The sequence below is a fragment of the Carettochelys insculpta genome, chromosome 1 (genome assembly GCF_033958435.1).
Source record: "Carettochelys insculpta isolate YL-2023 chromosome 1, ASM3395843v1, whole genome shotgun sequence".
NCBI classification, from domain to species: domain Eukaryota; kingdom Metazoa; phylum Chordata; order Testudines; family Carettochelyidae; genus Carettochelys; species Carettochelys insculpta.
The window spans coordinates 149,006,113-149,018,189 of NC_134137.1; the positions used below are offsets into that span (position 1 = coordinate 149,006,113).

Genomic DNA, 12,077 nt, shown 5'->3' on the forward strand with positions numbered 1-12,077 from the left:
TGTTTTGAAATGCGAATGTTGAACCTAGCCATGTTATTCAAAATGGTACATAAGAGAATACATCTCTTGATAATTAAGCAGTTCATAAATACAACTGTTAGGTAAATTTTCTGTTGCTCTGTTATTTAATAAACTCATTCTTTCTGGATCATATAAAAGCAGTTTCACTTTTCAAGGAATTTTGGGACTTTTTCTCACGTTTTAGCTCCTTATTTTTTCAAATACAAATTACATAAGAGTTGTTTAATCTCTCCAGTCTTCCAAAATCCCCAAAGAAAAGAATAAAATTCCCTATAGGAAAATATAACACAATTTTTATATTATTTTTGTTTACACACATTGGAAAGATAAATTGTGTGCATTTGTACATTGAGTTGTAGAATGTAAGTAAATGTTTTCTTGCTGAAACCGAGGTATTTTGCTATGGTAGGCCATTGAACAATAGTGAGAAATTACTTGACTATATTACAGCTGCCACAATAGCCTTCAGGGGAATACTTGACTAATAAACCAATACAAATGACTGCATCAGGAAGCAAGATGTTCTTCCATGTGCTTAGTCCAATAATGTGACATGCAGATATATACAGTGCTGACCTTTTGTTTTTTTCAGGGAAACCTGTATCAAGTACAGTAGAGCATGTCATTGTTGTCCACCTGAAGTGATGCAGTGTTGCTTGACTATTTATAGACACAGACGAGTAGCTCCATCTTGCTAAGTCCTCTCCCAGAGGAGGCCAGTTAGCATTTTGTTTTCCGAGGCGGGGGGTGTGGGGGGAATTATTGGAAAACATCCTGTTCTTTTAATTCTCTCAAAAGTATCGGCATTTCCATTTTTTTCGCTGAAGTATAGTGAAAGAAAGTCTCGTGCTAAAATTGATTCACACCCACCCACAGTAAATAAATGCACCCATTTCCTCTCTAATGGACTTAAGTGTTTCTAGAATGATTCCTGCGGTGTTTTTATAAAAACACTTTAATTTTCAATATTATGTATATCAAATGCATTGATGACTAACTATTTCTTAAGTAATTTTTCCTATCTTGTTAGTGTTTTAAACCACATTTTGAAGCTTGTAACTGTGTATTTAGACAAGCTTTGAAATTTTCTTTCTCTAAATTTGTATACTTAATATAAATTAATGTCCTTTTTAGTATTGAATCTTGGATTATAATCAGTTATATAGTGCTTTACACAGCTGTGGACCACAGCATCTTCAGGGCCATACTTTAGTGTAGCTGTTATATGGCTGTGGCCCAAATAACATGTAAACAGAGCTTCATGTGTGGCCAACAATGGTAAATAGGTGGAGAACCACTGTTCTGATGGATTATTCTGCTCCCATTTTACCTTCATATTTCACAAGTTGGTGCAATGTAACAAGGGTATTTTGGGCATGATCCCATGTCCTGTTGAGTTCATTAGAGTCAGAATCATATTTTGATAAGAATGTTGTCTTTGACTATTCAGTGTAAAATAATTGAACTATAGTGTGTTACGAAAAGCATATTTTAGGATTTTTTGTCCTTTACGTGTATTTTCCTGGTTTAGTTAAGGCAACACACTTTATAATAGTAATAATAAACTGCGTTTAAATTTTCACAGGTTAAGATGTCATGTTGTAGAAAGTAGCAAGCCTTCTACTCTAACATTAAAAGAGAATTCATTTAACATTCCGACAAAAAACAATGAAGACTTACATTTACGGGTAAGAGAGTATTCTTCATACAGGTGGTCATTGAACAAGTTTATAGATGATTATCTTGCAGCTATAAATGGCAATTGAAGATTTAATGAAATAGTACAAAAAAGTTCAATACTGAAAATATTTTCGATAGAGGAATTGAATGCATCAAAAGGATCACAAATCAAATAATGACATTATTTTAATGATTTTTATATACTTAATAAAATGAATTCTGTTACATTTTCAGCTTCCAACATGGCACTGTCATTCTTTTCATAGGTATTATATACCTCAAGTAATCGAATTACTAAGTGTTCTTATCTGCTGCTTAGTAGAAAAATTTGATTTTATTTATATTAATGTGCACACACATGCATATGTACACATACTCATGTAGCTGTATAAAGGTAGAATTGCTTATACCGCCAAAATAGTATCTTCTACAGATGTGATCAAAATTATGAGAGCAGCCTGATAGAGGAATTCTTGAAGACTTCTTTGTTATATATATTTTATATTGTTGGTTAATTCAGTATTGTAACTCTTTCTCAGCTACTTGCAGCTAAAATCACTAGAGATAGTACAGTTCATTCAGTAAAAAGCTATTTAATATCATCTAACCTATTTTTCTTTTCAGCTAACTCAGTTATTACAAGTTAATAAAAGACTTCAAGAGCAGATTGATTGCTGTGTCTGGTTCCAACAGCTAATAGCTGTATTAGCATTGTTCTTGGTTGCTATTGCTGCCTTTTGCTTCTACCTGTTATACACTCAGAGATGCTGAACAGCAATGCTTTGTACTGCACATGATGCTGAATACAATGCTGCTCCATTAAACCCAGAAACTACCAAAAATGAGAGGGGTCTCTCCTCCCTTGAGACTGAAAAATATAACATCGAGTTATACTGGTTGCTGCTAAAGGAAGAAACCTAAAGACCTGCAAGAGCTCAGAAATTCACTGAAACTGTCTTGATACTTTGTAATACCGAAAAAGGATATTAGAAGATTTAGGAGCGGTGTTCACTGGACAAGTTATTGAATATTACCAAACAGAAAAGATAATTAAACATAACAATATAACTTAAAACTGCCTAAAATATATTATTTTTCCCTTTTTGGTTGAAGTACTTTAAATGTGACGTTTTTTGTTCCATTCATGCTCATGCAAGCAAGATGTACTAAAAGTGCAAACAGACTGCTGAAATGTATTTAAATAACCTTTTTTACAGCATTAAAGTAGCTACAATAGCATAGGTTAGATTTTTCTTACATTGTATGTGTGTATGCACATTGTGTGTGAAAACAGAAATATGAACATGCAGCGCACAGTGATTAGGTTGTCATGCTTTTTGAAGTTCAAGAAGAGCTTCCTTATCATGAATATCTTTTTTATTTTTGTTTTTTCTAATGTAAAATTGTTGTATAAATGTCATGCCAAACAGTATACACAGTGCATCAAATTGTAGCCATATAGCCCTGAGAAAATCACTTCCATAATTTCAGACATTTGATTTAAATACTTGTTAACACATTGTCCTGATTATAGATATTTTGTTCTGTTAGATTTTCCTACTTTAATATTTACTAATTTTAAGTTAAAGTAGAAGGAATTTTTTTATTCAAATGCTGAAGCAATGTGCTGTTAAGTAAGTCAGCAGTAGTCTACTGCATGATTCATACAAAAGCTAAAAATAATGAATGATGCACAATATACTTCAATCGTGCATGAATATTTGGAAGAAACAGGCCAGGTCATGAAAAGATTGGTGTATTAGATAGAATATGAAAAAATACTGTATCTGCTGCTACATTGAAAGAATTTTAGGAATGGTATATAAAATGAGTAAGCATTTATTCTAGAAGAGATTCTTTATACACCTTTCTATAAATATTTATATTAAAATGATCTAAAATGCTTAAAAGGAGGCATGGTATCTTTCATACATTTTGAATCTTTTTTTACTAACCATTTATAATAAATGCTTGAAACTTAAAATTGTAATCTGTTGCTTATTTTCACCACAAATTGGATTGTTCACGAGTCTCTTCATTAAAGGTGGGCTGATGGCTGTGGGCTTTTTTATAGGTTAGAAAAGATATTGAGAGTTCATGTTAATATTTTAAGTGTATTGATTCCTCCAAAAAAACAAATTTAAGTGGAAAAAACAGGATGAACATTGGGTATCTCTCTCATGACAGTGTCTCCTGAATTATTATAGGTGTGGCATTATTGACAAAAAATAAAGTTTAAAAAATTCTGATCAATATTTTATTCTGCAGAATTGAAGGTAATAGACTATTAGACTAATACTAGTGAAGCAGAATATCAATCCAATAAGATTACCGAACATTTGCTTTATAATGGAAAGATTCTGTAGAAATGTGTTTGTGCTTGGTGAGCTATGTTGTATTAACTCGTAACTTCAGTGTCATTTTATCACAATGGTCTCTTAATTTTCATTTATTCTGGGTTCTTTTCAGCTTTGGTTTCAGCTCTTCTTTTATTTTCCATAATATTTAATACATTCAAAAATTGGTTACCATTGGCCATACTATTCCTATATTTCCATTTCCAAATATTTCACATTCAACAAAGTATTTTTATGGAGCAACCTCTGGAAAAATAACATGAAGTTCTAATAACATACAGTAATATGTAAATTAGAGACAAGATTTACTAACTTATAAAATGTTTATCACTAATTTTGACTGGATGTAGTAGCACTTTATTGTAAAACTGTAAAAAAAAAAATATATTCTTAGAATCCATGCCAATTTAAATTTTGTAATGTTTTGCTAATTTTCTATATTTTTGGTATTTTTAATACAGTTAGTATTTACTGTGTATAATTTGTCAGATGAACATGTTTTCCATCTTAATGTATTTTAGTTGAATAAATGCACTTGTGAAATAGAAAGAAAGTAGCATTTAATGTCAGCCACAAAATGCATTGTGGAGTTAAAAATCTTTGGGTTTTGTGGTGTGTGGGTTGGCTTTTTAGGGTTTAATTCCTAGCACAGTAGGACACCCGTCTACTAATGGCATATAGGTACAAGGTTTTAACAAGATTTTGTTTGGTACCATTGTGTGCATGTGCACATTGTAAAACCTAACTAGGATTTCAGTTTTCTGTTAGTCTGTAAAGTGCCACAGGACTTCTTATTGTTTGTTTTTGAAGATACAGACTAACACGGCTACCTCTCTGATACTTAGTACCATATAGTATGTGAAGATGTGATGTAATATAAAGATAAATGTAATGCAAAGAGCATAATGAACCCCAGAACAATTCTCTCATTTTGTCTAGGTTTATATGGTACTTCATCAGTACAGAGGGCTGGAAGTCTCTGCCTGTCCTACATTTCAGTGATCATGCAACATGCAATTCTTCTTTGAACAATGTCACTTTGGGTTATCCAGTTCAGGCATACGTTTGCCTCTTGATTTGTAAACCTTCTGCTAGAAGTGTCTGGCTTGTTCATTTGTCCTCTTCATGCCAGACACCAAGGCATTATACGGGTGTGCAGATGATCGGTCTAAACCAGGAACAGGCAAGCTATGGCCAAGAAGCTGTATTCAGCCCATCAACCATTTTAATCCAGCCTTTGAGATCCCGCTGGAGAGTGGGGCTGAAACTTGCCCTGACCTTTGCAGCTCTTAGAAGCAGCAGCATGTCCCCTCTCCAACTCCAATACAGAGGCAACCAGAGAGGTCTGTGCATCACCCTGTCCTCAAGCACTGCCCCCTGCAGCTCCCGTTGGCTGAAAACTGTCGCCTTTGAGAGCTACAGGGACAGTGACTGTGGATTGCAGGTGCAGTGCACAGAGCCCCCTGTCCATACTTCCAGGTAGGAGCTGAAAGGGGGATATGCCACTGCTTCTGGGAGCTGCTTGAGGAAGTAAAGTGCAGCCCAGAGCCTACACCCATAAGCCCCCACACTCTGAGCCTCCTGCCATCCTCTGAACCCCTTGGACCCAGACCAGAGCCCCTCCTGCATTCCCAGCCTTTATCTCCAGCCAGAGCCTGCATCCTTAGCCAGAGCCCTCACCCCCCCTCCACTACCCCATACTCAATTTTATGAGCATTTGTGGTCCTCCATAACATTTCCATACCCTGCTGTGGCTCTCAGACCAAAAAGGTTACCCAACCTGACCTTAATTGCCTTATCCTAAGGTTTCATCTCAGGTTATGTCTACACTGTGAAAGATCAAATTTGTGAAGGTCGACTCTTCTAGCACTCAATTCTGTAAAGTTGAAGGTGTGCACATCCACACTGGTACCTAAAGTCGATGGAGTGTGTCCCCATTAGAATTGCCAGATTTGACTTTGTCAGCAATGCACTGTGGGTACCTATCCCACAGTTTCTGCTACCCCATTGTATTGTGGGTTTCTGTCTCAGTGGCTACGTCTACACATGCACGCTACATCGAAATAGCTTATTTCGATGTAGCGACATTGAAATAGGCTATTTCGATGAATAACATCTACACATCCTCCGGGGCTGGCAACGTCGACGTTGGACAGCACCACATTGAAATAGGTGCTGCGAGGAAAGGTCTACACGCCAAAGTAGCACACATCGAAATAAGGGTGCCAGGAACAGCTGCAGACAGGGTCACAGGGCTGACTAGCGCTTCTGGGGCAACAGCTAGCTGCTCCTTTAAAGGGCCGCTCCCAGACACACACAGCCTGCACAGCACGCGATCTGCAGAGCCATAGGCACGCACACCTTGAGCGACGCAGTCATGGACCCCCAGCAGCAGCCAGAGGTCCACCCAGCTGCCCCTGCAGGAGCAGTGCTCGCCCTGCTCCATGCCATGCAGGAGGCAGCTGAGCACCTCCTTGCCACAGAGGAGGAGCTGCCCGCAGGGGAGGAGGACGCAACCCCGAACCCTGCAGCACCCCCCTCCGCCCCCCCCACCGCACACGCCGCTGGCTGTGGAGCTACCCCACGAGCACTGACTGGTGGGAGCGGCTGGTGCTCAGAGAGTGGGACGACGACCACTGGCTCCAGAACTTTCGCATGAGCCGGCAGACATTTCTGGAGCTATGCTAGTGGCTCACCCCCACACTGAGGCACCAGGACACCGCCATGCGGCGTGCCCTCAGCATTGAGAAACGGGTCGGCATCGCTGTCTGGAAGCTGGCCACTCCAGACAGCTACCGATCCGTGGGCCAGCAGTTTGGTGTTGGCAAGGCCACCGTCGGGGCTGTCCTCATGGAGGTAAGAGGACCCATGGGGGGAAGGGGAGGCAGCCCTGGCAGGGGAGGGGAGGGCCACACACACCCTGCATACCCCTCATTGGTGCTCTCCCATGTGCTTCCCCTGCAGGTTGTCCGTGCCATCAACGCCGTGCTCCTCCACAGGCTCGTGAGGCTTGGGGACCCAGATGCCGCCATCGCGGGCTTTGCCACCCTGGGCTTTGCCAAGTGCTTTGGGGCTCTGGATGGGACCCACATCCCCATCCGTGCCCCGGAACACAGTGGAGGACGCTACTTAAACAGGAAGGGCTACCACTCAGTAGTCCTCCAGGCCTTGGTGGACAGCCGGGGCCGTTTCTTGGACACTTACGTGGACTGGCCTGGCAGCACCCACGACGCCCGGGTATTCCGGAACTCGGGCCTGTGCTGCCGGCTGGAGGCGGGGACCTACATACCCCAGTGGGAGATCCCTGTGGGGGACACCGCCATGCCCCTCTGCATCATCGCAGAGGCGGCATACCCCCTCCAGCCCTGGCTCATGCACCCATACAGGGGCTATCTGTCAGCCAGCCAGCCAGGAGTGCTTCAACCTGTGCCTGAACCACACGCCAGGTGGTGGAGCGCACATTTGGGCGCCTCAAAGGGGGCTGGAGGTGTCTCCTCACCCGCCTGGATGCGGGCCCCACCAACATCCCCCAGATTGTGTGCGCGTGCAGCGCCCTACACAACCTCGTGGAGAGCAAGGGGGAGGCCTTCTTTCAGGGCTGAGCTGTGGAGGCCGGCAGGGCCAATGTGCAGCCACCCGCTGCCCCCAGTCGCCAGGTGGACCCCGAAGGGACCCGGGTCCGGGAGGCCCTGCGGGCCCAGTTCAATGAGGCCGCGGGGTGAACGCTGGCAGGCCCCCCACTGCCCCCCCATCCTCCACAGCACTCCCTGCCCGTACGCCCACACCTGTTAAGACTGATGCGGTGCTGCACATAATGAAGGATTCCAGGGCTATGTTGTATTCCCCTGGCCTCTACACACCAGCCCCTAGACAAAGACAATATAGTTAATGGCCATACCAACGTCTGCTATACTCAGCATATATTCAGTGGCACCAGTGGCCCTACACTCTGCAATGGTGATGATGCCCACCATTCCCTTAGCAGTGTTTCAGTCCCACTCAACCTAACAAGCAAATGTGAACATTTTGAAGGAATAGAAGACCTCCCATCGACTCCCGCACTACTAATATCTATTCCACCTTTTGGTCATGGTATGCTCCATTTCTCCATAATTCATGGACGATTACTACCGTCAGATGGGCTGCGCTGTCCCCTTCCTGTCCATGCTCTCTTCCCAACCCCTACACTTACCCTTTCTGGGAATCCCTCTCATGGCCACTTGCTCCACCAAGAGTTGCAACATCTTCTACAAATAGGAACAGTGGAAATGATGAACAATCAGCACAGCTGAAAGGGATTTTACTCCCACTACTTTTTGGCAGAAAACAAAAGCTGTGAATGGCAACTAGTTCTTGAGTTCAAGTGACTAAAGTTTGTCAAAAAGGAAAAATTCTTGATTTTTACCCTGGCCAGCCATGGATTTTTTGGGGGGGGGTTGTCTTTGGCTTCCCTTATCAATTTTCTTTACTTACATTAAATTTTTATTATCTATTTCCCTATCCCATTGTTCATATAAAATGTTCCTCATTGGTGTCTTTACTTGGCCACTGCGCTATGATGGACTTTTAGCCAAAGCAATTATCTATCTTGATTGTGGAACTGTACTTCTTTTGTTTTGGTCATTTCTTCCTAGAGAGTTTGTGGTCTTTGTTTTTTGTTTTAACTATTCCTCCCCATCAGTTTTGCTAACGTTTTCTTCCTGTTTGGTAAATTGCTCTTTTTGAAACATCACGTGCATATATGAGAATTTCAAAACATGATTTGATTAATAAACTGATGGCAGTATAATGCTCAGGGTGTTGTGGAACAGTGCCCAACAGTAATTATATATGTATATAGTATTTTATTTTATCACATATGTAATACCAAATTAAATGTTATATACACATATTATTATACATATATTATTGTTAAATTAAATACTATATACATATATAATTACTGTTAGGGCCCTGTTTCACAACACCCTAAGCATTATACGTCCATCAGTTTTGATTAATAAAATCATGTTTTGAAATTGCCATGATTACTTTATATCCTGCCCACTAAGGAACAAAGATGAGTTAAGCAAGTCCATAAAATACATTTAAATACAGTATTCTCATTTATTTTGTATACCCAACACCTAGGCAGTGTGGTGACACACATGTACTGTTTCCTGTGGTGTGCAAAGAGCAGACTTAACCCTTCTTTCCCTTCCTGGATACCAATGCAAAATATGGAGAGAAACTTAGACGTGTATAGGCTACAGCAAAGTCACACTTTGTGACAGCATTCAGTAAGAAACAATGATATTCCTGAGCTATCTTTCAAAAGATAGTTCAAATGTCTTTTTCTCTTAGCTCCATCTGAGTCTTGCTTAAGAACATAAGAACGGCCATACTGGGTCAGACCAAAGGTCCATCCAGCCCAGTATCCTGTCTGCCAACAGTGGCCAATGCCAGGTGCCCTAGAGGGAGTGAACCAAACAGGTAACAGTCTCTCTCCTGCCATCCATCTCTAGCTTCTGACAAGGCTAGGGACACCTTTCCTTACCCACCCTGGCTAGTAGCTGTTAATGGACCTAACGTCCATGAATTTATCTAGCTCTTATCTCCCCCCTCCCCCCAGTATAAAAAGGATGTGGATGTGCTGGATCAGGTTCTGTGGAGGGCAACGAAATGATTAAGAAGCTGGAGTACACGACCGATGAGGATAGGCTGAGGGATTTGGGCTTGTTTAGTTTACAAAAGCAAAGACTTAGGGGTGATTTAATAGCAGCCTTCAGCTTCCTGAAGGGGAGCTCTAAAGAGGATGGAGAGAAACTATTCTCAGTGGTGTCAGATGGCAGAAAAGGAGTAATAGTCTGAAGTTGAAGAGCGGGAGGTGTAGGTTAGATATTAGGAAAAACTACTTCACCAGGAGGGTGGTGAAGCATTGGAATGTGTTGCCTAGAGATTTGGTGGATTCTCCATCCCTCGAGGTTTTTAAGTTCCAGCTTGACAATGTCCTGGCTGGGATGACTTAGTGGGGGTTAATCCTGCTTGAAGCAGGGGGCTGGACTAGATGACCTCCTGAGGTCCCTTCCAACCCTATGATTCTACAATTCTTTTTTAAAACGCTGTTATATATTATCCGTGGATAAATCTGTGCTGACGATCACAGATATTTGTGTGTACATGTAAAAACTTTATAATTGGGTGAATAGCTATGGGTTTCTCATTGAAGGAATCCTGGAGACTGTGTCTGAGTCTTGCTAGAAAGAGTAGGAAACTCAGTAGTTTAGTGTACTTACCTTTGGTGTCTTCCTTTGAAAGCCTAGGACTCTCCCTAGTCCTTGTCAAAACAAAAAGCAGTCAAGTTGCACTTGCTAGTCTTTAAAGTGCTACTTGACTGCTTTTTGTTTTGATAGTGTATAGACTAGCATGGCTTCCTCTTTGTTCCTAGTCCTTGTGTGTACCACAAAATAGCCATGTGACTGAGCACATTAGACAGCATGAAAAGCCAAGGACTAAGATTCCAGGTATTTCCTTATCTTGGGTACACATTGGACAAAGGTGCTCAGTAGAGATCATGGAGAGTGCATCCTTCACAGCATCATACTCAACACTCTGGGATGACAGAAGCTTCTCTGGTTCTACAGGGATAAATCTCTGTAGGGTTTGGGGTCGAGGAAGGCAGAGACTCCATCTGGCATTTTTTGGGCTTTGGTTCAGACCCGAAGGGACTGGCTGCATCAACCAGGAAGTCTAGCAGAGCTGGGAGCAGAGTCCCAGTCCTATGAGTCTGAGGCTAGTACCCACCAGCTCAGCCATCCTTTCAGGAAGAAAGCTGAATTAGATTTTGTAGTTCAGTGATGAGGCATGCTAATGAATCATGTGTTGTTTCCTGTGTTTTTGAATAACTTCCATGTGTTTCCTCAGCTCCCATCTCCACTACAATCATTTCCAAGTACTTTCATTTTTGACAGCGTGGGCCAGCTCTGAACACTTGTTCCCCAGCCTCAGGGAAAACGTCGGAAATGAGGAACATCATTTAAATAAATACAGATGACAGAAGTAGTGTGTAAAATAAACACAAAGAAAATTTAAGTGTTTTTTTCTTTCTTTTTCTAGCATGGCACAATTAGTAAATTGTTAAAAGGAAAAGCAGATCTGTACAAGCACCACAGATGTCTCGTTAATCCAGTACAACTAGCTCATACACATTGATGCTTAACCCTCCGGCATCTGTGCAGGACTATAATTCCCATGCTATAATGCTGCTTTGTACACATTCATATGCACAAAAACCATTGACCAAAGAAATTCTCATTCTCATAAATCTTCTGCTTTAAACTTATGTACATCTGTTATTTTTCTGATCGTGTGCCAGTAGTGTTCAAAGCCTGAGAAAAGGGGTGGTGCCTGTCTCAAAGAGTTCGCTCATCTACACCTCGGTCGATCTTCTGGGGTTTTGGTTTGCACATACAAAAACCAACATTTTCTGGAGTCAAAGTTAACCCCAGAACTCCTCACAAGTGGTGAATTAAGGAAGGTCAATGGGAGAAATGCTCCTATTGACCTTCTTCCTTATAGGCTGTGTCTACACTAGCCCCAAACTTCAAAATGGCCATGCAAATGGCCATTTTGAAGTTTACTAATGAGGCACTGAAATACATATTCAGCGCTTCATTAGCATGCGGGCGGCCGCGGCACTTTGAAATTGGTGCACCTCATTGCCGCGCGGCTCGTCCCAACAGGGCTCCTTTTTGAAAGGACCCCGCCTACTTCAAAGTCCCCTTATTCCCATCAGCTCATGGGAATAAGGGGACTTCGAAGTAGCCGGGGTCCTTTTGAAGAGGAGCCACGCGGCAGGGAGCCACGTCAATTTCGAAGTGCCGCAGCAGCCCGCATGCTAATGAAGCGCTGAATATGTATTTCAGCGCTTCATTAGTAAACTTCGAAATGGCCATTTGCATGGCCATTTCGAAGCTTGGGGCTAGTGTAGACACAGCCATACACAGTCATCGAAATGGACTGCTGCTAAGTTGATTTTAG

General features: G+C 41.7%; 1 protein-coding gene across 2 annotated transcripts in view; it reads left to right on the top strand.

The window, feature by feature from the left end:
- The window catches only part of MOSPD2 (motile sperm domain containing 2), a 60,920-nt gene extending 56,303 nt beyond the window's left edge, over positions 1 to 4,617 (top strand). For both annotated transcript variants that reach the window (XM_074993210.1, XM_074993203.1), the window contains exons 14-15: positions 1,607 to 1,709; positions 2,326 to 4,617. In XM_074993210.1, coding sequence (XP_074849311.1) covers positions 1,607 to 1,709; positions 2,326 to 2,472 — 250 coding nt within the window. In that variant the 3' untranslated portion in view covers positions 2,473 to 4,617. The remainder of the gene's footprint in view (positions 1 to 1,606; positions 1,710 to 2,325) is intronic.
- The last annotated feature ends 7,460 nt before the right edge of the window (positions 4,618 to 12,077 follow it).